General features: G+C 39.3%; 1 protein-coding gene across 1 annotated transcript; it reads right to left on the bottom strand.

Annotated features, from left to right (window-relative positions):
- Window positions 1–24: 24 nt before the first annotated feature.
- Window positions 25–21737, bottom strand: CUNH18orf63 (chromosome unknown C18orf63 homolog). Its single transcript, XM_042693476.1, has 12 exons — window positions 21604–21737; window positions 18347–18425; window positions 15962–16018; window positions 12930–13041; window positions 11730–11771; window positions 9844–9920; window positions 7968–8077; window positions 6593–6689; window positions 6396–6481; window positions 4918–5101; window positions 240–1238; window positions 25–81 (listed from the first exon to the last, which is right to left on the bottom strand). Exons 1-12 carry the CDS (start codon window positions 21735–21737, stop codon window positions 25–27), a joined length of 2034 nt encoding a protein of 677 aa, XP_042549410.1.
- Window positions 21738–27921: the final 6184 nt, after the last annotated feature.

The raw sequence follows: 27921 nt of genomic DNA, 5'->3' as shown, positions 1-27921 counted from the left end.
ACTCTTTACTTTCACATCTGTATTCTAAGCCTTAGAAATGATGAGAGATTTCTTATGTTTTGATTTATCTGAGTTTGGTACCTGTATCAGATTAAAGAACAGTATTTCATTACAAATTGATTATTACTTTCCACTGTACTCAGGAAGATATTCTGCTTAATTATTGTGAGGATTTGGGACAAATAATTTAAATTCTTGGTCATATTACAGGTATCTTCAGAATAAAAGAAAAAAAATACCTGGTTTCCCAAAGAGCTGGATTCCTTGTGGTGACTAGAGTTGGAATGACACTTCTTCAAAGGTTTTGAAGACTCTGGACAAGCTTTTCTTTTCAATCTGCGGGTTCTTTGGCTTACTGTCAATCTGTGGTCACCAATATCGGCTTCTTCAGTTTGATTTGCTGATTGTTGTTGCAGTATTTGGGGACCTTCAGTTTCTATGTCTGACTCAAAAATGTGTGGTTTATTTTTCAGTTTTAGCGACTCGTGGCTTTTCCCTATAATTTGTGCTATGCATCTCCTTGTTAAGTTGTCTTTTCCGTCCACCTGGATATCATTAGTGCTTTTTTTCACACCTAAATCATTATTTGGCATATTCACCGCGCTGCTGGTGAGCTTGTTGCTCTCAGTGAAGCTCAGAGCTGATTGTCCATAAGAAGAGGGATATCTTGACTTATGCTCAGAGGGCTCCATATTTTTTTCTTGCAAAGATCTGGAGCTATTTTGATTTAATTTTCTAGCATGTACCTGAATGTTCCTTTTTTTAATAGCTGGATCTAATTTCAGTTTGTTTTCCTGTGTTATACTAGTTTTAAGTGAAAGCAACTTAGATTCTGTAACATGATTTCTTTTCAGGTTGCTAAGTGCTGAGATATTTTTGTTCATCTGTGACAATCTAGGTTTGAAAACTGGAATGAATTTTGGGGTGATGTTTCTATTGGCGCTTAGACTTGTGTGTTGAACTTGTGCATTTCCTCTCTGGGACTGTGCCTCTTCCAGCTGTGGCTGTGGTATCCTGGAAGGCAGGGGCTGCTTCCTGCCCTGCACAGACTCTGGCTGGCCAAGCGGAGCTGAGGAAGGACCTGCTTGTGACAGTCTGAGGGGCTCCCCCTTGTGGTCGGCTGATATTGAACACGGTTGGAGACTTGGAGTCCAGGCAGGTCCTGTGGAACTGACCTGGGTCAGAGAAACCCTGAATGGTTTTTTAGTGGTCAGATTGGGTGGCTTGACTTTGCTTTCCTAAAAAGACAGAAATTATTTCAAGATAAAGAAGGAAAGTTCTACTTCTCTTTAAATCAATATAAAAGCTGCACACGCTGCTATCATTGTCTTCCAAATGTGCTCATGCAAGCATCTCACTTCCAAAGGCCCCTCCTTCTCTCTGTTCTAAGCTGTGGCTCCTGTCTTTAAAGTCCCACCTCCTCTAAATCTCCTACCAGTCACTACCAGAGTGATTTTTTTCTCTCCAAGGTTCTGTTTTTTGGAGGTAAGGGCCGTGATTTGTTTATTCTAATCCTTTTACATTTACTCACAAATATATATGGAAAAGCATTACTATCTATACTAGGCCTTTAAGAACAAGTGGGATTTTGACTATAGGGTAAGACTGTATTGTTTTACTACTGTTTGCATTTTCTTTGTCTTCTACGGTGTGTGGTGCCTGGTAGCAACTCTGAAAGTACTTGCCAAACTGACTACTAGACAGACAGAAGAGTGTTTAGTCTTCTTTTAAAAGTGTAGTCATCAAGAATAATATGCAAACCAAAACACTTGGTTTTTCTCTCCATTCTTGAGATTCAATAGTTAATGGGGTAAGGATAGAGAAGGGACTAGGAAAAAGATTAGAATTTTAAGTGAGCACAGAAAAATTAGGAATTATCTCACTATTTTATATATCCTGGCAATTATCTATTAGGCATAGCAAAGTTACATAAAAATGAAGTGGTTTGGCTTGGAATAGTGGTATGTGCTTGTAATTTCAGACTTTGGGAAGTAGTGGCAGGAAGATTATGAATTCAAGGCAAGCCTGGGCTACATAGACAGTGTCTCAAAAATGGCTCAGAAAACAATGATTTCAACATAGAAACTTTGGGGAACACAATTTATATATCTCTGGAGTAAAAAGGAATGTAGTAGCAGTTCTGAAGGCCTTCTACAAGGGAGCTAGCATAAGTAGAAATAGTAGGAGAAACACTGTACACAATCTCTGTCAAGATACCATAGGAGCAGTGACCAGCATCACCAGAGCAAGTCTAGAAATTAAGGCCTTGCTTTCCCCAGTAGCCATGGTAAACTAAGTTCAACCTTCATTCCAGTCTCTTCCTAGTACTCCTTTCTGGACTAGAGCCTGGAAATCTCATAGTTAGGGTTTAGGGCAGAGGCATATATAAAGTATCTGGAAGGAGGACGCTGTACTTGTGGCTGTTTTGATGAGAAGATCCATTATGAATGAGTCTTTGATTTCAGATAGTTAGAAGAGCTGCAGTGTCTAGTCACCAGCTCTGTGGGTGTTGGTCAGTGCAGTTAAACCTTCGGACATCCACACTCTGCTATAGATTGTTAGGCAAAACTACCAGTGCCCTTCCTGCACCTCTCCACCCTTACCCTACCCAGCCTCTGTAAGCACACAAATGCATACCTATCACTTGAAACATCAAAGAAACTCACTTCAGGTAGATTCACATAAGGATAAATGACCTATATATTCTATATTCTGGTATAAAACTTCAAAAAATACATGTCTTGTGTCTGAAATATTTCTGCTTCTTCTTATTGGTCTCGGAAATATATATATAGAAAAGATAAATTCAGGGAGTTTGTTTGCCCTCTGGCCTGTCAATACATTATTTACTCATTGTTTTAATTTTTAAAATACTATAAATAGCCTAAAGGTGAACACTTCTAAATTTATATTTGAAATTCATAAAAAGACTAAAAAAGGCCTATGCAAACAGCAGATGAAGTAATAAATAATTCACAAAACTCAAATATGCTTAAGTGGTCAATAAACTAAAGCTTTATGAAGTGATGATCCAACCCCAACATCAGCTTTATTATATCAATGTCATTACTCTGTTAGGTGTCACTGGAAAATTTAGCTTGGTTAACTTTTAATTTCTAGACTTTCCATATGATGTTTGGAACTTTATACAATTACATACAATTATAAAGGAAAACAAAAGAATTAGCCTATATTTAGGTATGAAGGTAGTTAATGGAGGTCTAGTATTAAGATGATGGCTAAAACTTGAGGAATAACCAAAATGACTGATTAAATTTGTTTTATCATTAAAAGCCAGTTCTGTGCATGGCATCACCTGAGTACGTTAGTTACTTTTCTCATCTGGGTGATAAAATTCTGACATAACCAACTTAAGGAAGGATTTATTCTGGCCCACAGATTCAGAAGCTGTTGGTGGAAAAAGCAGAGCAGAGCAGTTCACTTGATCATGACCAGAAAGCAGAGAAACAGGGAATGCAGAAAGAGAACAGTGCAGGTTAACTGCCAACAATCTACCCTGAGTGACTGATTTCCTCCAACTAGCCTCCATGTCTCACCACTCACCACCTCCCAATAATGTCAACCCTCTCATTAGGCCACAGTTTTCATGATACAATCCTCTTTGGAAATGCCTCCAGACACCCAGAGTGCACTACTTACTAAGGGGGCATGTCTAAATTCAATCAAGTTGACAGCCAAAATTAACCATCACATACTGTATGAACTAGTATTTGGTGATATTAAGGGATGATTGTTAATTCAGTTAGGTGACATGGAACTATGTCAAAACGTATTTTTATAAAGCTCTTATGTGGTGGAAGACCATATTACAGTCTTCAAAGGCAAAATAATACTTTATCTGAAATTTGTTTTGAAAACAAAGGCAAAATAATACTGTATCTGAAATTTGTTTTGAAATATTTTATTTTACTCATCATCTAAAATTATGTAAAGAAGGAGCTAGATAATAAACATGTGAGTATTCATGTATGTTTGAAATGTTTTACAAGTGGAAAAAGAGCTAGCTTGATCCTCTTGATAATTTTTTAAACAGTCAATTTTTTTTCTTTCTTTTTCTTTTTTTTTGCCAGTCCTGGGGCTTGAACTCAGGGCCTGGCCACTGTCCCTGAGCTTTTTTTGCTCAAGGCTAGCACGCTACCACTCGAGCCACAGCACCCCTTCCGGCTTTTCCTGTTCATGTGGTGCTGAGGAACTAAACCCGGGGCTTCATGCATGCTAGGCAAGCACTCTATCACTTAGTCCACTGCCAGCCTGATTCAGTCAAGTTGTAAAAATTCAGACAAGATGACAAAGGCTTGGCTATTTTCACCAATAAAGAATCTGATGGACCACTTTAGCCCCAGGATTCCAGAGAAGGTTGTTAGCCAAGGCCATCTGGCACTGGCTTTGCTGTTGATGTCTTTGCCCAGTCTTGCTTCTTTGTCATCTCCCTGAGTGTGGCTTCCAAGGAAAGGCACTGACAAACATGCGGATCATTGAAGTCCACATTGTTCTCAGAGTGCAATCTGTGACAAGAGCCGTCCATCATCGCCACTACTGCCTCCCCATCCCATTTACAGCGGAGAAGACTGACACTGGGAGATAAATAGCTTGCCCCAACTACACAGATAGTAAGGAATTCAAATCTAGATAGCTTGTGAATGCAGCCTGAGTTCTAAACAGAAACTGAAACTTGTCCCCAGTTACATCACCAAAAATCAGACTTCTTGAGTTTCAATGAAAAACTCAGAAAATGATTCTCTCAATAATGGGTCTTTGTTGATAATTAACTGAGATGACACATACAAAAGAACACATTGAGAAAGCATCAGACCCATATTTTCAGTTTCTTTTTATGGGGAACAATATAAAGAACACAGTATCCCTTGAACTGAATGACATAATACCATTTCTTACCTGTATAATAGGTTTGCTGAGTTCCTGTGTGTAGTAGCATGGTTTATTTGTCATCTTTATGGGAAATCCACATATATGAGGCAGTTTAGATTTTAAATCTGAAAGGAAACTTTTTAATACACCTTCCAAATCTATTCTTGGGAAGAACTGAACAGGCTGACTTCTGATGCAAGTGAGAGGATATCTGAACAAGGTTAAAGAACAACAGCAACGTTTTTTTTGTGAGAGATAACAATTTTTGTTTCTGTCTTTTTTTTCAGGTCCAAGACTGGGACTGAAACTTATACCTGCTGCTTTGCTCATTGGTTAGCACTTTACCAACCAAACCATGCTTCTAACCCCCCAGTTTCTGTTTTTAAAAAGGTACTAAAAGTAACAATGTTATAAAGACATATAAACAAATTGTAACTGTTTTATGCTGCTTATCCAAAGCTGAAAAACATGCTTCCCTGGTCTTTATTTCTCCTTTCATAAATGTTATTTTTTATTAACAGTAATTTTATGTTTATAGTGCTCAGTATGGTGTTCTGATATAACACAAGGCAATTCATTGTGCCCTTATTATGTGACTTTCTAAGTGGGCTGGCAAATTAAGTTATTCCAAAAATGATTTATAAAGAAAGACACTATGGCCCTTTTAAATTACAGAAACAAATGTCATGCAACAATGAACAGGTTGTATTTCCAAAAACAGTAAAAAAAAAAAAAACAGTATAGAGAAACACCACATATCAATTATATTCAGACTCCAAAAGCAATTCTTTGAGGCAAGTAATTACTTTTTCTGATGAGAAGTATTCTGTGAACTCTGCAATAATGTGTTGATCTCTAATAAAAGGGAACATCTGTAATACCCTACCCATAGTTTCCCTTTGGAGACACTGGTTAAGAAATAGAATACAGAGAGGGAATGTTATGGCTCTTCTGTCTTCCATATCTATACTCCAGTTGGTCAGAACACAAAGACTAACCCGCAGGAATGATGAAATCAGTGCTCACTAAGATTTAAGAGCTCCACCTAGGCCCTTGTGCTTTTCCTTAGCATGCAGCTAAGAAAGACATTTTTTAAATCAATGCAGTACAGCAAGTACATATCAAATCTTCTAAACTCTGCCTGTAAAGGTAAATATTCTTCCAAAACCTAAATATGCTGTTCATTAACTGGTTTCTTTAATCCAATACTTTAAATAATATCCAAAGTTTCACTAGAGGGAGCACTTAGATAAGGAGAATCATATGATACTTCATGTGTATAAGGAAACAAATGTAAATATTTTGTCTATTTCAAATTTTTCTTTGCTGTCTAAATTGTTAAATAGTATTAAAGGAAAACTTATTTATCAATATCATGTGCAAATAAAATTGGGTAGAATTGTAAGGAAAACAAAAACCACTGGTTCAAGTAAAAGGTTCATGTGGGGCTTGGAGTAAAACTAGACTATGGGGTGAGCAGAGCATGCCTGCTATAGAAAGGATACGTGAAGGTCCTTTCTCCAATCATTTTGAAGTAGATGTTGCAGTATATTTTCATCTTTCCACATTCTTCTGGAAGTTTATATCCATACTATAAATTAAGCACAGAATTTAAATCATCCTGGAGAAAGCTAATCTTAGGTTAAATTACTAGAAACTAAAACCAAATGACTTTTAATGAGATACATATTTCTGTTCTTACCAGGTCATCCCAATGCATCTGGAGATCTTTGAATGAGTGAAAGGGACTATCAGGGGGTATGGCATGGAGAATATTTATAATTTGCCCCATTTTCATACTATGAAAAATGAGAATTGGGAAAATATGAGACAGTATATAAATTTGGTTTGACAAGTTAACTATGTGATCCGGAAAGTGTTCAAAAAGACTTAGCAACTATCTCATTATTCATGCAAATAATATACATTTGCTTCTAGTTTCAAACACTGTGTATGAAACCTTTGTCTTACTGAAAAGTTATATATCCTCATCGTGTATAACAAGATTTGGAATAGGTATACACTGCAGAATGGCTAGATCCAGGTAACTAATATATGCATTAAAACACACACAGACACATAGATTTTGTTGTAAGAATACTTCAAGCCTACTTGATTTTCAAGAACACAGTATTTGTCATTAATCACAGTTATTATGTTGCATAATAGATTGGCTTGTGTTATTCCTATCAAACTGAAATTCTCTATCCTTTGATCACTATCTCCTTAACCCCATCCCACGACATCACCTCAACCTCTAGTGAAACTTATCAGATTCTATATATGAGATCATGTGGTATTTGTTTTTCTATCTGGACTTTTTTTCACTCAAGGCTGAATTGCACTCCATTGTTAATATGTAGCACAAGTTCTTTATGCATTCTACCACTGATAGGCACTTGGATTGTATCCACATCTCAGCCACTACAAATAATGCTACAATGAACAGGGAGTGTACTTATCTCTTTGACATGCTCATTATATTTCCCAGTAGTGGGAAAGCTAGGGCATAAGGCAGTTCAATTTTCTGAGTTCTATCTTTTGAGGAACTTCTACCCTTACCTTCTAAACTTAGCTCATATCACATTCTAGTGAATCATTATTAGGTACAGATTTACTAAGTTTTTGTATTAAGAGCTATGATAGTTATTTTAATGTAAAACATGGAAATTTTGCCATTTTTGAAACTAGATATAATAAAAATAATTTTAGTAGCATAACGAGGGAAATTTATTGCATCTTATATATGACAATTATGTTCCAGTATCTTTTTTTGGGGGGCGGGGGTCAGTTGTGGGGCCTGAACTCTGGGCCTGGGTGCTCAGCTCTTCAGCTCAAGGTTAGTGCTCTAACACTAGAGTCACAGCACCACTTCCGGCTTTTTTTCTGCTTATGTGGTGCTGAGGAATCCAACCCAGGGCCGCATGCATGCAAGTCAAGCACTCTACCACTGAGCCAGCTTCCCAGCCCTGTTCCAGTATCTTAAAGTTTCAATTCAGTTTATAGTTTTGTACATATCATTGGTAAGCAAGCAAAATAAGAGGAAATTACTAAATTATATGGTGAATGTACCTTACCTTGGTAAAACATAGCACCAGTTGCTCAAAATGGAATGTTTCTCAATGACAGCATGCTGATTGGCATAAAAATCTTGTAAAACATTCTGAGAAATATCGAACTCCTTTAGCTTTTAAGGAAATAAGATTTTGATGGGTAAGTCTTCGAAAAACTTGGCAAAGAAAAATAAATATTAAAAAATACATATCTTAGCAGGGAGCCAATGGCTTACGCCTGTAAGGAGGCTGTGATCTGAGGATCAGTTTGAAGCCAGCCTGAGTAGGAAAGTTCATGAGACTTCAATTAACCACCAGAAAAGATGAAAGTGGAACTGTGGCTTAAGTGGTAGATCATTAGCTTTGAGCAAAAAAGCTCAGGGACAGCACCCAGGCCCTGAGTTCAAGTCCTAGAGGTGGAGCAAAAAAACTCCCAACACATTTCTTGTCGGATGCTGCTTGGTGGCTCACACTCTTAAATCTTAGCTATTTAAGAGGCTTGGATCTGGAGGATCATAGTTCAAAGTCAGCATAGACAGAGAATAACCAGTAACAAATAACCTAATAGCCAATATTAAACTTTAATAACAGGAAAATTAAATTCAATTATCTCTTTTAGTCCTTGTGGAGAACAGATGAAAAGATCATACTTAGTGGGAATATAGTCTTGTACAAAACTAATTTTCATAGCAGTCAGAAGGTAAAAAATTGCATATCTGTGTCTATTTATCTACCTCTCTATATATAAATGAGATTCTGAGGAGCAGACAATCAATCATTATTTAAAGAATTCATTTAATTTAACAAACATGTATTGAGTGTATAGTGTTGAACAGAGGAGAAGAATGTCTTGGTCTAATTTGTGATATTTCCTTGCCTGACATGAAAGCTCTACTGACACATATTCCTGGTGTCACTCTTCCCCATTATTCATTCCCTTGAGGGGACAATTAGGTGACTTAGACACTGCTACAGCTACTATGGTTGGGATGAATAACTAGGCATGCTTGACCAAACCACTCCCGCTTCTCAGCAGCTTGCTGGCGAAGACAGTATCCTGCATTCTGTTATGTTGGAAATATTGCCTAATCTCACAAGGGACTGTGGTTTTCTGTCATAAGTAGGTAGATAAATCTACTCAATCCTAGGGTTCAGACAGACAACTCTTTTTAATGAATTTTTCCTTTTTTTTTTTTTTTGGTTGGTCATGGGGCTTGAACTCTGGGCTTAGGCACTGTCCTTGCACTCTTCAGCTCAAGGTGAGCACTCTACCGCTTGAGCCACAGTGCCACTTCCAGTTTTCTAGTGGTTTATTGGAGATAACAGTCTCATGGACTTTCCTGCCTGGGCTGGCTTTGAACCGCGATCCTCACATCTCAGCTTCCTGAGTAGCTAGGATTACAGGTATGAGTCACCGGTGCCCGGCTTTTTTGCCCTTTTAAGTAATAATCAGTGTGGCCATATATCCTAGCTCATGCAAGTTAGAATGGGTATATCATCAGGTCAATGTCCCTTTCATTTCCAGAAATGCCACATTTGGAATAATAAACTATTATTAAATAAATAATAAAAATAAATTAATATAACCTCTTGATGTAAAACTCTCTTTTTTAATCTCTAAATTAGTTCAAACTCAGATGTAAGAAAGATGAGGATAAGGCATTTTTGGATGCCATCTGCAAATATATTTGAGCAAAGAACAATATGAGACCTGCATTAAGTGACCAGAGTATTTCCTTTGGGGAAGAAGATTTAGAATAAATGTATCAAGCATTTAGTAACATTCATTTAAGTAGCATAAATCTTCTATAACCTTCATGTTAAAAATTAAAATCTGATAGTATGTTAGTAGTAAATATAGTAACTGTACAGTAACTTATGGAAGTCAAGTATATGGTACCTCAGCTGGTGGCAGCCTGATAGTGCAAACCTCTATACCCAGACAAATGTAAGTTTCTGTTACATTGATGTCTAACACTAAAAAACAAAACAAAACATAAAAAACTGTGAACTGTCTGGAATTATTCCATCACATCATATTTCAAGTATTTTAGTAACATAAATCATTTAAGTTAGAAACTAAGGCAACATATGTTTATAACATAGTAAAATCAAGTAATCACCATATGTTTTGCAGTTTACAGATAAGACATCTAATGATAAAGATGTATGAAACAACATGGATGTGTGTGAGAGGAAGCTCACAGGAGGTTGTTACAATAAGAAGACAACTTACAGTTTAGAGGAAGTCTTAACAAACACATATTTATACAAGTCTAACATTTATTATTTATTAAAAGTGGAGACTTCCATCTTCTAAAATCTAGAGAGGTCCTATGCCAGGCTTTTGACCTGAGTAGTTTTTCATTAACAAATTTCCTCAAATATACTGGCAGATATATTACGGATACATTGTACTGCAGATAGGTATGTTTTCACAAATGAAAACATTTCATGTCAGGATAGTGGTGACCTTGAGAAGGGGTATTATCTAAAGAAAGCAGTGGGGGGGTTAGGCCGTATTGATGATGCCTCTTGATCTGAGAACTGGATAAGCTTCATTTGCAAAAATTCACGGAGTACCCATGTATGGTACCCTCTGTATAGTATTTTCACAATAAAAAAAAAAATCAATGAGTAATTCAGGTGCTGGTGGCTCACGGCTATAATCCTAGCTACTCATAAAGCTGAGATCTGAGGATAGCGGTTTAACGCCAGCCAGGGCAAGAAAGTCAGTGAGATTCTTATCTCCAATTAACCACCAGAAAACCGGAAGTGGAGTTGTAGCTCAAAGTGGTAGAGTGCTCGCCTTGAGCACAAAAGTTCAGCGACAGTGCCAGTCCCTGAGTTCAAGCCCTATTATGATGGACAAAAAGCCAACAACAAAAAAGCAGTAAAACCCACAAACCTCAATGAGTACAATTTTTGAAGTTTTAACTCAGTATGTTAATATTTTAACACATGAATGAGGAATTTTGTTCTTCTAAACTGTTATCCTGACCCTCTAGCTATAGTGTCATCCTAGTATTTGTGTATGAAACTAAAGTCGTGATAGAGTCATAGATATGATTCATCCAGAACTAGAGCAGGGTGACTGCTATGAGTGCTGGCAGGGTAAACAGGCTTCAACTGGATGGTCTACTCAGCCACAGCAGTTAGTGGCTACAGATCAGGATTGTACAGCGAGGCTCAAAGGGAGGGAAAGCTACCATGACTAATAAATGAGGCCACGATGGCTCAGGGCTTCCACCCCAGCTGCTGTCTCACTACTGCTGTTTGGGAACCTGTCTACTTGCAATGGAACCTTGCTATAATATAAGAATTAGATTATTTGTGTCCCTCTAGGTAATGTTTTTCAATATAGTTTTTTTTTTTTTTTTTTTTTTGTCGGTCGTGGGGCTTGAACTCTGGGCCTGGGCGTGGTCCCTCAGCTCTTCAACTCAAGGCGAGCGCTCTACCACTTGAGCTACAGCGCCACTTCCTCTAGGTAATGTTTTTAAAGGAGAAAAAAGTACATTAGTATTAATAACATTTTATACTATTATTCTGGGAACTACCTTCAGAGTGAACTCTTTCATGATTACAATTTTCTTAAGTAGAGAAAAAAATACAGCTTTTTCCAACCAAGTTTTTTTCTGAAGTAGGTTAATACTTTGAATAAGAAGTAATTTCTTATGTATGAATTTCTGATATCTGATTAGATTCAATGATTAGATTCAACACCAGTTTTAGTAAGTGTGAGTTTAATATTAATGTCTTACCTATTGACTTAAATATTTTACTTACCAACAGCACTTTGCTTTCCCATCTGAGAAAGAAAATCTCTTCCTTAAAAATTCACAAGATATGTAATGTTATTACAACTCAGAAATAATCATAAATTGATAAAAAAAAAAACAACCTTTTGATGTGAAATTATCAAAGAAAAATATTTTAAATTGAAATTATCCAAAGAAATGTAAGAGTTGAAGAGATAAAAAAATCTCTTAAATGAGAAAAACAGAAATATCCATTGTTTCACAATTAGTTATCATCGGGCTGGGAAGTTGGCTCAGTGGTAGAGTGCTTGACTCGCATGCATGAGGCCCTGGGTTCGATTCCTCAGCACCACATAAGCAGAAAAAAGCCAGAAGTGGCGCTGTGGCTCAAGTGGTAGAGCGCTAGCGTTGAGCTGAAGAGCTGAGGGACAGCACCCAGGCCCAGAGTTCAGGCCCCACAACCGGACCCAACAAACCAAACAAACAAACAAACAAAAACACAATTAGTTATCGTCCACAATAAAACTTAAAAAAAATTAAAAGGTAATCTCTTAGTTCCAAAATATGAATGATTTGTGTGTGTATGTATGTGTGTTTTGTCAGTCATGGGGCTTGAACTCAGGGCCTGGGCACTGACCCTGAGCTCTTTTTTGCTCAAGGCTACCCGCTCTACCACTTAGAGCCATGGCTCCACTTCCAGTTTTCTGGAGGTCAATTGCAGATGAGTCTCATGGACAGTCCTGCCCGGGCTGGCTTTGAACTGGGATCCTTAGATCTCAACCTCCTGAGGAGTTAGGATTATAGGCATGAGCCACTGGCAACTGGCTGATTTGGGGGAGGGGAGCAAGGGGAGGGAACGTATGAGAAAAATGAGGGAAGGGGTAATAATATTTGACAAAAAATGTACTCATTATCTTATGTAACTATAACCCCTCTATATCACCTTTATAATAAAATAAAATTAAAATTAAAAAATCGTAATGTTTCTTGTTTATTCCTTATTACCATGTTACATAATTTTAAAAAATTAAAGTCTTATCAGCAGATCTCTGTACATTATCCCAAAGTAAGAAGGTAACATTAGTATTGCTTTAGGTTTCTTGGAAAATGCTTAGTTACAGATGTTTTCAAAACTATTTGTTAAAAATAACTTGATATTAAAAAGAGATATACATAATAGAAGTAATCTAGTTCAGAAAGTCCCAATGACTGACAGACATGAATTTACCTTGTACCAAGAGATAGCCCATTCTGTTCCAGGCTGGAGCAAGTCTAGCTGGGAATGAATATGAAAGGCAGTTTTGAAGAATTACAGGAATTACTCGTTGTGGGGCCTCCATCTAAAAACAGTAACAACAAAAATCACCAAATTAAAAGCAATTGCTATGTTTCTATAAATCCACAGAGAATATCTTCATGTTTAGAGTAACACCCAACAAATTGGTCCATTCTGCATAAAAATAATAGTCATTGCTGCTGATAATGCTATGTTTCTAAAATTAAAGAAATATTAAAAGAAATCCAGTTTGGGGCTGGGAAGGTAGCTCAGTGGTAGAGTACTTGCCTAGCATGCATGAAGCCCTGGGTTCAATTACTCATCACCACATAAGCAGAAAAAGCAGGAAGTGGTGCTATGGCTCAAGTGGTAGAGTGCTAGCCTTGAGTTGAAGAGCTGAGGGACAGCGCCCAGGCCCAGAGTTCAGGCCCCATGACCGACAAAAAAAAAAAAAGAAAAAAGAAAAAAAAGAAAAAGAAATACAGTTGAAACCACCATTACTACCATGCTGTATGGCCAAATTCTGTTTACCCTAACCCAGGAACTCTACACTTTGAAAACTCCTATAATCAACCTAACTCTGTATACTGTTTCACAGAGGAACCTGAGTCATTATTAGCTTATATTTTTCATTATTGTTCACTGCAGTTTAACTTCAGAAATACTTACATACTTACAAGGGCACACAAGAAACCAAATGTGTGTCTTTATGTGTGTAGAATTATTTTTTTAAGTCAGGAGTTTTACTTCTGAAAATAAGTAATAGGGATCGGATTCATCTTCCCATTTGAGACATCTAAAAAACTGACTTATATGAACCAAGTGATGCTAGACATGGTGCGTCAAAGAAGAATGAAACCCAAGAGATGGGAAACCAACAAAATGAGCCCTATGACTTTCCCTGCTTATTAATTTTTTTGGGGGGGTTGGTCGTGGAGCTTGAACTCTGGGCCTGGGCGCTGTCCCTCAGCTCTTTAGCTCAAGGCCAGCACTCTACCACTTGAGCTACAGCGCCACTTCCAGTTTTCTGGTGGTTTATTGGAGATAGGGGTCTCACTGTCTCTCCTGCCCGGGCTGGCTTTGAACCACGATCCTCAGATCTCAGCCTCCTGAGTAGCTAGGATTACAGGTGTGAGCCACCAGCACCCCGCTCCCTGCTTATTAATTATTAATTGAGACACCTGGTAAAAGCCGTTAAAGGGAGGTCCAAAAAGCTAATAAAGGGCTGGGAAGGTGGCTCAGTGGTAGAGCACTTGCCTTGCATGCCTGAGGCCCTGGGTTCGATTCCTCAGCACCACATAAGCAAAAAGAAAAAAGCCAGAAGTGGCACTGTGGCCCAAGTGGTAGAGTGCTAGCCTTGAGCTGAAGAGCTGAGGGACAGCGCCCAGGCCCAGAGTTCAGGCCCCATGACCAGACCCCCCCCCCCAAAGAAAAAGAGAGAATCAAAGGTGGAGACAAGGCAGTTTATTATACAAACATCTTGAAAATATAGTCCAGAATAAAAAAAAAAGGCTGCTTTGTGACTATGGGAAAAAGGAGACAGTTATGGAGGATTTTCTCCAAGTATTAAGCATTCCTCACTTTTGAACCACTTTGGTTTCCAGTGAAATATTTCCAGAACACACTAGAAGCACCTAGCAGGGGATGGGCTCACAGCTGCTCTGTTTGCCTCATAGAAAGCGTACTTACGGCTGTATCGATAGGACTCCACATGGCAGGATGATGGCTACCTCAGTTATGCTCACTTCAATGATAGTTCCAGAGACACAGACCCCAAGCAGCTGACCAAAGCTCACAAACCATTGGGGTCTACTTGGAAAGTCAAATTAATTTTTCCTTAATTTCTGTGCTGATGTTTTCCTTGATCTGAGGAATGAATCCCAATATAGCAGTATGTATCAGCACAGACTCAGTCTGACATGCAGGCAAGGATGGACAATTCTATCATTCACAACCATCTGTGCCAGTGATCTAAGATAATGTCAGGATGTAAAACAAAGTCAGGGGCAGATTCTCTACTATCTTTTTATTGGGTGATTCCCATAACAGGAAAAATCTGTGCATGGGATGTGCAAGAAGAATAAATTATTTATCCCTGTTGAAAGCTCCCCAAATCACCAACAATTCTCACAGTTCATAAATGGTCCTAAAACCAGAATCTTTAGATGACCAAAGGCTTGTCACAGCAAAATGATTTAATCATCATCTATCCTACTATTCCTAAACAACACTATGTTCCCACACTGTGACTGGTGATTAAAATAAACATCTAGATTAAAATAAACTTTTAGGTCATTCAGAGATATCTCAGGACATGGTAAAGAACATTTAGAATTCATAAAACTTTATGATCTTCCCAGAAGCTAATGGCAACATTTCATCTTGGAGGTGACCAGAGGCCTCACTGTCCTGAACCCCAGCAGACTGAGGAACAGAGGCTAACAGTGGCTGCTGGCCAGGCTGCTGGAATAAGTGCATTACATTGCCCAGAGGTGCTACAGAAGTATGCTGTAAGCTTTAGCCAATGTCTCATGATTTCATTTGCTGAAATAAAGGGGGGACAACTCTAGATTTGCACTTTTTCTCATTGCTAAGCTCTAGAAGTTCATCTTCAAATAGAATGCAATGCACAGTGTTTTGTTTCTCCACATTAGGTATATAATTGTGGACAATAATTCCATCTCTGTAGGTTTCACTTACTTCCTTTGTAAAAATGGGGAAATGTGATTATTTAAAGATATGTACAGTAAATGAAAATGCTACATAAAATCCTGCAATTAAACTAACAACAAAACATAGGCTTCTTCCTTTCCTTCTGTGTTAAATGTGCACAAAATGATTGCTTGTAAAAATTGTTGGGTTCTTTCATGAGCACAGTAATAATTTATGAGAAAGATACTTCACTTTTTGTTTGTCAACAGAATAAGTTGAATATATAGTCAATATCATAACACACGAAATTACTATCCTTTAAAAAAACTTACCTTAGCTCCATGATTTTCAATGTAGGCATTGAGATTCCCAGCTTTAAAAAATGATATCTATAACAAAAACCCACATTTGTAAAAAGGACTTAACATAAATATATAACTAAATAATTTAATAAATACATAAATATTTTAAGCATAATGCAGCAAAGGGCATAAAATCAAACCATCATTTTAGCAGCTTCTATGTCATGAAGCCCTGATATCATTCTTTCCCTGATTTAGAATCTGTGTGTACATTCTCAAAGTTAGGAAAACCTCTACCAACGATGTGACTCCTGATGCCACTTAAAGGAAGGGCCAATAAATTTCATATGTAAATGGTTCCCATCTTTTTTAATGTATAATGAATTCTTAGACATAAATGAAGAGAAAGGACATGAATGGTAGTCCAACTTCAAAATGCCTATGTGCTCCAATTAATTAATAAAAAATACAAATTAAAGAAACACTTTTTTCAACATCATAGATTTAAAGACTGCTAATATACAGTGTATTTTTGTTTTGTCGGTCGTGGGGCCTGAACTCTGGGCCTGGGCATTGTCCCTGAGCTCTTCACCTCAAGGCTAGTGCTCTACTACTTGAGCCACAGAGCCACCTCCGGTTTTCTGGTGGTCAATTGGAGATAAGAGTTTCACGGACTTTCCTCAGATCTTAGTCTTCTGAGTAGCCAGGATTACAGGCGTGAGCCTCCAATGCCAGTTTTTTAAAGGACCTCAAAAACAAATTCTTTCAAATGTCATTTGCTAAAAATGTAATCTGTAACAAATTTTTCTGAGAGTAACTTAGCAATATCTATAGTTGAAAATGCATTACAAAATACACTTTAAGAAAAATGAGGGCTGGGAAGGTGGCTCAGTGGTAGAGTGCTTGCCTTGCATGCATGAGGCCCTGGGTTCGATTCCCCAGCACCACATAAGCAAAAAGAAAAAAAGCCAGAAGTGGCGCTGTGGCTCAAGTGGTAGAGTGCTAGCCTTGAGCTGAAGAACTGAGGGACAGTATCCAGACCCAGAGTTCAGGTCCCACGACCAGACCCCCTCCCCCCCCAAAAAAGAGTCCTAGAAACAACCAGACAAATAAAAATAACTTCAGTGCTGCTTTCTGAAGTACTATGCTTATACTAACACAACTGAGATGTGCATTAGAAAGCTTAAAATAAATTACTGCACATCTGTACAATAAAACATTTCACTGTTTAAGAATGAGGAAGATGGGCTGGTGCTGGTGGTTCACACCTATAATCCTATTTGGGAGGTTGTGATCTGAGAATCACTCACAGCCAGCCCAGGCAGGAAAGGCTATGAGACTCTTCTCTCTGATTAAACACACACACACACACACACACTCTGATTAAACACACACACACACACACACACACACACACACACACACACACACACACATACAGAAAGCCAGCTGTGGTAGAGTGCTAGCCTTGAGCAAAAAAGCTCAGGGATGGCACCCAGTCCCTTAGTTCAAGCCCCAGGATCATCACAAATAAAAGGAAGATGTACACATTAACATAGAAAAGTATCCAGTGGAGTTTATTAAAGGGAATATAAAAGGCAAGTTTAAAATAATGAATCCCATGTTCTAGTATATGTAAATACACACAGACACACAGACACAGACACAGACACACACACACACACACACACACACACACACACACACACACACACACACACACACACACACACACACACACACACACACACACACAAAGAGGCCAAGGCCTTGGTTTATTTATTTTCTTGCCAGTCTTGGGGCTTGAACTCAGGGCCTGGGCACTGTCCAGAGCGTCTTTTGCTTAAGGCTATCACTCTACCACTTGAGCCACAAAGCTACTTCCATCTTTTTCTGTTGATATGATACTGAAAAATTGAACCCAGGGCTTCACGCATGTTAGGCAAGCACTCTACAACTAAGCCACCTTCCCAGTCCAAGGCCTTGATTTAAATAGTGAGAAATGGATGGCTTTCTGCTTGTTGGGCCTCCTTTCTGTTTCTTGTAAGGTTGTGATGGCAAAATAAATAAAACTTTTAAGTTAAAAACAATAACACTGAGTTCTTTTACAGACATTTGATATTCTAAATTGAAAAACTTCTTTAAGTGTAACTCTAAGGAAAGAATATGATCAAAGCTATAAATTCTATGCTATCTTAAAAATTATTCTTAATAAGTCTATTCATTTATTCATTAACAAATCTACTTAGAAAATTAAATATTAGTTTAGAACCACAAAAATGGATCTTAAACCTTAGGCACATCAACGTCTGTTAATTGTTCAAGCTACAACATAGAATGATTAACTATCTTTACTTTCAGCTACTATACATGAATTAGTGTTCAATATAACTCTCAATAGTTGGTAATACTAACCGCCATCACTACCCAAATTTGGTTTAATATTCCAGGCACAGGGGCTGTAAGAATATCTTGATGTAAAAGTAGCAATTGCCTGTGGAGAAGAATATGTTAATTTCAAAATGGGCTTGTACATTGTCTGTGCTTTTGCTTATTTAGAACATTTAGAGATTTTGTTTTCCTAAAATTTAAGTTCCTTCCGGGCAAAGAGCATGTTAAAGACTTCTGTGTCTCTCATTGAATTTAGTATGGAAGCTTGAACATTGCAGGGCCAGCCAATGTTGGAATTAAGAGGGTTAATTACAGGGCTGAAGGGGGGTCAAGTGTAAGGATCCATGCTTAAACTTCAGTGCTGAAAAAAGAAGAGAGTTATGAAATCGCACCTGGTGATAGAGACCTGAAAATTTCTCTCTCTTTTTTTCTTTTTCTTTTTTCTTGTCGGCCCTAAGGCTTAAACTCTGGGCCTGGGCACTGTCCCTCAACTCTACAGCTCAAGGCTAGCACTCTACCACTTAAGCTATAGCACCACTTCTGGTTTTCTAGTGGTTTATTGGAGATAGGAGTCTCATGGACATTCTTGACCAGGCTGGCTTTGAACTGCGATCCTCAGATCTCAGCCTCCTGAGCAGCTAGGATTACAGGCATGAGCCACTGGCGCCGGTTTTCTTTTTCTTTGTTCTAGTCCTGGAGCTTGAAAGGGGGAACTGTCCCTGTTTTTTTGCTCAAGGCTAGCATTCTACAACTTGAGCCACGGCTCCATTTCCAGTTTTTTGGTAGTTAACTGGAAATAAGAGTCTCTTGGAGCCAGGCGCTGGTGGCTCACACTGGTGGCTCAGCCACTCAGGAGGCTGAGATCTGAGGATCACGGTTCAAAGACAGCCTGGGCAGGAAAGGCTGTAAGACTTTTTATCTCCAATAAACTACTAGAAAACCGGAAGTGGCCCTGTGGTTCAAGTGGTAGAGCGCTCACCTGTTGAAGAGCACAGGACAGCGCCCAGGCCCAGAGTTCAAGCCCCACAACCGACCAAAAAAAAAAAAAAGTTTCATGGACCTTCCTGCCAAGGCTGGCTTCAAACTATGATCCTAAGATCTCAGCCTCCTAAGTAGGATGATAGGCATAAGCCCCTGGAGCCTGGCTGAGAATCTGTCCTCATATCTGAGATTTTCAATCTTTTTTCATTTGTGAATCTAAATTCCTTCTTTCAAAATTCCATTTCTCTTCCAAGTATATTCCTTCTCCTCCTTCTTCCCTTTGTTGTCTCCCTCCAGAGGCAGGTAGAAGTCTATGGCTCACCTATCAGTAAAATTACAAATCACCGCAAAATCAGAACTATTAAGTAGATTTCTTTCATTAAAGAAAATTTCTTAAGCCAGAAAGAAGTGAGTAGGAGTTTTAGTTTAGTGATCCCCAACCAAATAAACATCAAAAATTATAATTCAGCTGGGTGCTGGTGGCTCACACCTGTAATCCTAGCTAGTCAGGAGGCTGATATCTAAGGATCACTGTTCAAAGCCTGCCTGGGAAGAAAACCAGAAGTCGTGCTGTGGCTCAAGTGGTAGAGCACTAGCCTTGAGCTGAAGAGCTGAGGGACAGCACCCAGGCCAAGTTCAAGCCCCATGACTAACCAAAAAAAAAAAAAATTATAATTCGGATTACTATCAAAATCTTTTTCAAAGGTTAAAGAAACAGAAGGGACACAATTAAAATTTGAAATTTCTCAATATCACTAATTATTAGAGAACAAGTTTAGATGACTCAGTGTGTGTATGGTGTTGACTTTATAAGTGAGATGGGCTGTTGGGGAGAAAAAAAGACTCTGTAGGTGGGTGGGGTGGATAAAAGAGGTTAAATACTGTTGAAATAGTTTTGTTGCAACTATGGAAGCAAAATAAGGAAACTCGTTGGAGATGTAATTTTGGGGGGGTAGGGAGGAGGGAGTGTGATAGGGTGAGAATGATTGGAATATAGAGTAAATTCGTGTGGAGATATAGTAATGAAATTTCTCCCTTTGTAACTAATAAGAGCTAATAAAACATAAAACATAAAAGAGCTAATAAAACGTAACTAGTAAGAGCTAACAAAACATAAAATAGGGGCTGGGGGTTTAGCCCAGTGGAAGGACGCCCACCCAGCGCACGCAAGGCCCTGGGTTTGGTCCTCAGCCCTGGAAAAAAAAATAAAAATAAATAAAATAGTAACATCTAAAACATAAAAGCAAGTTGGGCCAACCTGCTTCTAGTTGCTTTAAATCTGTTGGAAACCATGTAGCAGGCCCTGCTATCTGGGAAGCAGATGCAAAGGCTCTCTTCATCTGAGAGCTGGATCTCTGTTCTCTGTTCTAGGCCACTGGTTACTATGACGATGAGTTAAAAGTCACTCCACAGGCATAGCAACCTTCAACTCAGGGGCAAACTATTTATTTTAGGATTTTTTTAATTTTTAATTTTTTGCGATTTTAGTATTTTCCAAAAGGGGCACAGGTAAATCTGCAATGGGTATCATTCACTGTATTACACATAAGCAGAAAGAGTTCAGACTCCCTGATGGGCTTGGGTGGAAAAATGCATACACAATATGGAAGAATGTATTATAAATAATAAGGTAATGGAGGATATTCCAAGACTGTTTTCATCACATTTTTTCCCATAGCATTTTTTTCTCTTGAAAAGTCTTACCATATGGCCCAGGTTGGCCTTGAAGTCTTGATCCTCCTGCCTCAGCATCCAGAATGCTGGGATTATAGGCATGCATCACCACACCTACCTTTCTCCTAACAGTTTTATGGGTTTTTGTTGTTTTCTAAGAAATTCACTTAAAAAAACTATCTTCTCATGCATTCTATGAATCCTTCTTTACGTACTTCCTTTAAGGAACTAATACATGGTAAGTCCTCAGTCTTCAGTATTTCAGAGCAATTCTTAGAGAAATACTTTTGAGTGTTTTATGTTTATCTGAAAATTTAGAAATTTTGAAAATTTTATGGAATGTTTAGGTGTCTATAAAGAATATTATACTCACTAATTACTACATATTTTGGGGAGCTTGATTTAATTCATGAATGGAGATGGAACATAAGAGATTGCATATGAAACTAAACAGTGAGAGAGTCCATCTCAAGTAAATGTAATTTAACATACCTAGCCAAAATTGGGATCCTGTATTTCAAATTATATATACATACTGAATATTTTTCTTTGTATGGGGTACATCTAAAACAATCTTATAGATTTTTAAGAAGTCTAAAATGCTTAGTCAGAAGACACATATTTACCTGCACATTTTCATTTGTGTACTCCTAATTTCGGTATCTGCCACTCTTTCACTCAGTATTATCCGGACAGCACAGAGTTTGCGTAAATCTGGAAAGGTGATGAAGAACAGTGACTGCTGCCTAGAATCATTCATATTTTCCTGTAGTTGGGTGTTTTAACAGGCAGACCTTTAAAGATAGAGAGTAATAAAAGATAGTAAACTGTCTAGGCTTTTGCTGGGCTTCAATTATCAATCCAACTCATAATATTTGACATATTGTTAGAATAACAAAACAAAAACAAATTGGCAAGCTCAGTATTTACATTTCACTAATATTTTATTTACCTTCAAGATTTTCTAATGATTTCTAGATTGTTTTGGTACGTTTTATTAAGATATAGGTCATAGAACCAAAAATGATATAGTTGACATAGCTAGGAGGTAGAGATTAGGAACATCAAGGTTTGAGACCAACCTGGGTAAAAAGTTAGCAAGATATCATTTCAATTAAGTTAGGTGTAGTGTGTGCATCTGTAATCCTACTTTGGTGGAAGGTATAAGGAGGAAGATCAGGGTCTGAAGCTGCCTCAATGGAAAAAAGGTAATTCAAAAAATAACTTTAAAAAATTATTCCTCTACCCCTGCAAATAACTACAAGCAAAAAGAGCTGGGGGGTGTGGGTCAACTATTGAAGTTACTGCCTAGCAAAGGCAAGGCTTTGGGTTCAAAACTCTAGAGTGTGTGTGTGTGTGTGTGTGTGTGTGTGTGTGTGTGTGTGTGTGTGTGTGTGTGTGTGTGTGTGTGGTATTTCATATAACAGAATTTACTCAATGCATAATTAAATTTTCTTACTATATTCAGAATTATTCAACTACTAATGCAATAAATTTTAGAACATTTTCATCACCCTCAAAGATAATTTAGCTTTTAAACTTACAGTGGAATACTATAATTAAATAATTATAATGCAAAACACCAACTAATTTATTAAATGAGTAGTCTTCTCTATGTTTCTGCTATCATAAATTTTCCCATAGTTCATGGTTATTCTTGTTACATCTTCTTTGTAGAAGAACAAAATCTTTAAAATAATTTAAAAATCAAAATGTACAGTTGAATCTTCTGCTGTTCCCAATTTTAAGTCACCTCAAGGTTAAAGAATGTATTATTTTGGAAGTAGCACTGTGGCTCACACTGTTAAGAGTGGTAGCCTTGAGTGTAAGAGATCAGGGACAGCACCCAGGCCTTGAGTTCAAGCCCCACAACCATAAAAAAAAAGAAAGAAAAATGTATTATCTTTCATTTTACGTAAAAGGAAACTAAGAGCTCCAAATTTTAATTGTGTACTTTTTTTCCACTAAATTGTCTGGCTTTAAAACTTCTTTTTTAGCACATTTGACAACTGGTAATTCACAGAGCATATCTGAAGTCTTTAATATTACAGAAAACTTAATGTAAAGAGTATGCTAATCTACTGAAGGTCAAGTGCTCTAACAAGTACAAATACATGGGTGGAAGAAACTTTGACTCTAGTTTTTTAACATCAACATACTTTTTCTTTGAGGAGATAAATTAATCACATACTAGCCCAGGAATTGGAACAGTCTTAACCTTGATCACAGTAACAAAAGTGTCATTTGGTGTCATTTGAAGAATGTTGAGAATGTCCTTTGGGCTCCAACCATTTCTCTAAGAAACAAAGGGTTTGAAAACTTCAGTAGATTTTTCTTTTTTTAGGTAGTAACTTGGGTTTGAGCCAAGGATTTCCATGCTGGCTAGAGAGGTGCTCTACCACTTGAACTTCATCCCAGAACTTTTGATGTCTCTGTGGTCTAGTATCAGGGCTTGAAGTCAGAGCCTCCTGTTCTCACTTGGCTCCCATCCCTGTTTTTTCCTTAATAGTATGTTGGGTTTGAAGCGAGACCTGGATCCTCCATACTTACACCTCCCACATTACGTTGTTCAGTAAGGGCTGCACTTAGGGCCTCCTGCAGGTCCTGGGCTTCTAGAACTAGGTGGAACTGAGGGGTTTATTATCTTTTTTTTTGGCCAGTCCTGGGGCTTGAACTCAGGGCCTGGGCACTGTCCCTGAGCTGCTTTTGCTTTTGCTCAAGGCTAGCACTCTAGCACTTGAGCCACAGTGCCACTTTCGGCTTTTTCGCTGTGTGTGGCTCTGAGGAATCGAACCCAGCACTCAGGGCATGCGAGGCGAGCGCTCTACCGCTAAGCCACATCCCCAGCCCTCAACACATTTTCCCCAGAAAGCCAATTCTATGCGTTCCTCACGAAGTATAACCTTAAAAACAAACACCACCAGCCAACCACTGGAACCCGTGAGGCCTACGGCTGGCCAGGCCTTTCCTGCTGTCAAAGCCGGAGGCCGCGAGGTCAGGGCGGCGGACCTGCCCGAGCCCGGGCCGCCAGGGAGGTCGGGGCCCACCCCGTCCCATCCTCCCTCCGGGCTGGGCCCAACCCCGACTCGCTTCCCACACCGGGAAGCCCCCTTGCGCGCAGGGCCTGCTCCGGCCCGCTCTCCTCAGCCCTTCCCTCTCCCTGGAGCTGCTCCGGAGACGCCGGGCTCCCGGCGGGCGCCTCCTCCCAGCATGCCCTGCGCTCCGGCGCCCACCAGACTCCGGGCCCTGTCAAGACCTTCTTCCAGCCTGCTCTCGCTCGTGGGTGTCTGGCCGCCCCGGGGAGCTGTTCCCAGCATGCCCCGTGCCCCAGCCGACCGTACGCACCTCAGTGTCTGGCGGCCCTGGTCAGCGGCTCCCAGCACGCCTTGCTCTCCCAGCACGCCCCGCGCTCCTCGGTGACTGGGCAGCCTCTCCCAGCAGGCTCCGCTCTCCCCAGTGTCTGGCGGCCCTGGTCAGCGGCTCCCAGCACGCCTTGCTCTCCCAGCACGCCCCGCGCTCCTCGGTGACTGGGCAGCCGCACCCAGCAGGCCCATGGCTGCTCAGTGCCTGGCCACCCTGGGCCCCCAGCCGGCCGCACTCCCCGGCATACCCCTATTCCCACCAGGGCTTTCCTCTTTGGGCACTGAGCGCCTCTCAGCGCCGTCCAGAGCTGCCCAGCTGCTCCAGCGTGCCCCATGCCGCTCCAGCACGCCAGGCTACCAGTGTTTAGGCCCACCCGCCCCCATAGACCCCTCGAAGTTGTGTCATACCCGCTGTTGGCAGGGAGAAGCTGGAGCCATCTGGATGTTCCTAGAAGAGGTAAGCTGGCAGAGCACCAGCCAAGAACCCGCTGTGAGCCACAGTGGGTCCAGAGCCAGGGCCACCCAGGCTGCCTGGCTGGCCACAGGACACAGCGCGTACTCCCCTCAGATTCTCATGTCTGCTCTGTGCAAGCTACGGAAGGCCTTGTGCAGACGCTGTGTCCACAACTGGAAGGTCTTAGAAGGCTCATGGCAGGTGCCTCTCGTTCATTTGACAAATATTTACCAAGCACACGGTATTTTCTGTCCTGATGGTCGCAAGCTTTACTTGGGAGCGGGAAAGCTGATGATACCAAGGTCTGACCCACACAGAATTACGGTTAAGTAGTAGTGAAGGGAGAGGGCTTATGCCTGCCTCACGCACTTTTCAAAGGCCAAAGAAGATTCCTCCAAGCAGGCATGCATAGATTTCTGCAGCAAAGATTATCATTAATATTCTTACGAACTTTAGCAATCCAGACAAGATACATCTCCACCTGTAAGCTCAGGCCAACTCTTGCCACAGGTCTTCAAGTACAATGACTTTTGTATGTATACAAGTATTTTATGTAAATTTCTCCTTTCCCTTGCTGAAGCTTACCCCTAGTTCTCTATGTATTCTCATTCCAATGCTCTGTTATTTCTCCCAATTTTGTTGTGGTTACAGTCTTGGAGCTTGAACATGCTCTACCACTTGAGCCACAGCTCCACCTTCTGGCTTTTTGGGTAGTTAGTTGGAGCTGAGAGTCTCATGGACTTTTTCTGCCCAGGTTGGCTTCAAATCTTAATCTTCAGATCTCAGCCTCCTGAGTAGCTAGGATGACAGGCCTGAGCCATCAATGTCTGTCCCAAATATTATTCTTTGGAGTTTAGAGAACTTTTTTTTCTTCTCTTCAGTACTAGAGGCTGAACTCAGGGCTTTGTGCTTTCCAGGCAGGTACTCTACCACTTGAACCATGTTGCTAGTTCTTTTTTGTTTATTTTTCAAATAAGGTGTTACACTTATGCCCAGGCCAGTCAGGACTACTATCTTCCCATGTAAGGGGGATATCAGGTGCATACCATAGTGCCCAGGTTTGTGTTGATTAAAAGAGATTTCGGCAGCTTTTTTTTTTTTTTTGCCTGGCCTTGCCTTGATCTCAACCTCTGAACTCTACATTTCTCAAGTAGCTAGGATTACAGGCATGAGCCATCTCACCCAGCCGAAGAGACTCTCATTCCATCACTTGCTCTGTGTAATACAAAAATTAACCAGAAATATATTGCAAGCTGGGCCACCATTGTGGGAGGCTAAGATAGAAAAATCTCTTGAGGCCAAAAGTGTGAGGCCAGCCTAGACTAGACTTACCTCAAAATGATGCACATATAAATGTAAGAGTAATAAACTGGTAGATACAAATGAGAAAACAGTTGAGAGCTAGAACTAAGTAAAGAGTTCTTAGATATTACACCAAAACCATGATCTAATAAAAGGAAAACTGATATATTAGACCTTCAAAAAAGACCAAAAAGATGAGAAGACAAAGTACAAATTGAGAGAAAATGTTTCCAAACCACACATATAACAATGGACTCATAGCTAGTGTGTGTGTAAAAAGAACTCTTGGAATTCCACCTTTAAAAAAGCAAACAACTTGATTTGAAAACAAGCAGAACACTTGAAGGGATATTTTACTGAACAGGATACACAAATGACAAAAAGTACATAGAGTGACATTCCAAACTAAGACTACAGCTCTATCTCCCTATTAGAATACATAATCATAACAATATCAAATGTTTGTGAGGATTTGGAGAAACTGGATCTCTTATGCACTGTGTAGGGATGTGAAATAGAACAGCCCTTGTGGAAGACTGGCAGTTTCTGGCCAAACAACATACACTGAATCATATTTCTTACACTTACATTCCTTGGCATTTATCCTAGAGAAATAAAAACTAATGTTCACACAAAACTTGTATGTGATTGTTCATAGCAACTTTTCCATAGCAAAGCCAAGCAAGGAAACTAACCAAAATGTCCCTTAATAAAGGAATGATAAAGCAAGTGGTGGTAATGTGGTACATTCCTTCTATGCAATAATAATAGTAGTGGATAGGAGCTATTGATATACTGTACAATGATCTCCATGCCATTACCCTAAGTGAAAAACGTTCATCTCAAAAGGCTCTGTGTGTGTATAAAATCTTGAAATGATAAACTAATATAGATGGAAAACATACCTGGTTGCTAGGGTTAGGGATGACATGGGGAAGGACTATATATAGGGATAGCCCCAGTTACAGTCTAGAATTTGGTGATGAAGCAGTTGTAGCCTTTAAAAAAATATTATTATTGTTGTTGTAGTTGTTGTTGTTATACTGGCATTTGAGTCCAGGGCCTTGGCTTCTACGATTTGAGGCAGGCCCATAGATATTTTGGATGTATTAATTTTTCAAATAGGGTTGCATTGTATTTATGTTACTCCACTATCTGGGATGATAGGATTGTGTGGTACTCAGCTTTCTGCTGGTTGAGATGGGGGTGCCATGAGCTTTTTTGCTCAGGTTTGTTTCAATTTGCAGTCCACCCAATTTCAGCATTACAAGTGTGAGCCATTGTTCCTGGTGTCTTCCTTGTGAAGGTTGCCCACAGCTGCACAAAGTCTAAAATGGGATGAAACTATACATATCCATTGTACTGATGTCAATGTCCTGAGCTTTGGGAATGTAGTTATTTTTGTAGGTATCCATTGGGGGAGACTGGGTGAAAAATACCCAGGACCTTCCTTACATATTTAACTTCCTGTAACCCTATAATTATTTCAAAATTTAAGGTTAAAAGTAGAACTTCCTTGGAAATTATTCCAACATATTTTTATTAGTTAACGTGAAATGAAAATTTTATGTATTATGTATGAACAATAACTATAAAACTACAGCACGGAAACTTACTTTCTTTTGTGAGGACTAGCTTGTTATTAGGAATACAGTATATCTGAATCACAAAGTGTTGCACTTAAACTGTTTGCTTATGGTGAAAAAGACAAAGGAAAAATGTAAATATTGAGGAATGCTTAAGCAATGTTTTCTTAATGAGCAGCCATTCGACAGGAAGGGACCATCTCTCCCAAGAACCTAAGATGTGCAGCGACTGTGCTGAGC

The sequence above is a fragment of the Dipodomys spectabilis genome, unplaced genomic scaffold (assembly GCF_019054845.1).
Source record: "Dipodomys spectabilis isolate Male_0828 unplaced genomic scaffold, ASM1905484v1 ptg000169l, whole genome shotgun sequence".
Lineage (NCBI taxonomy): Eukaryota > Metazoa > Chordata > Mammalia > Rodentia > Heteromyidae > Dipodomys > Dipodomys spectabilis.
The sequence above is the reverse complement of the archived record's forward strand: the minus strand, read 5'-3'. Positions and strand labels throughout refer to the sequence as shown.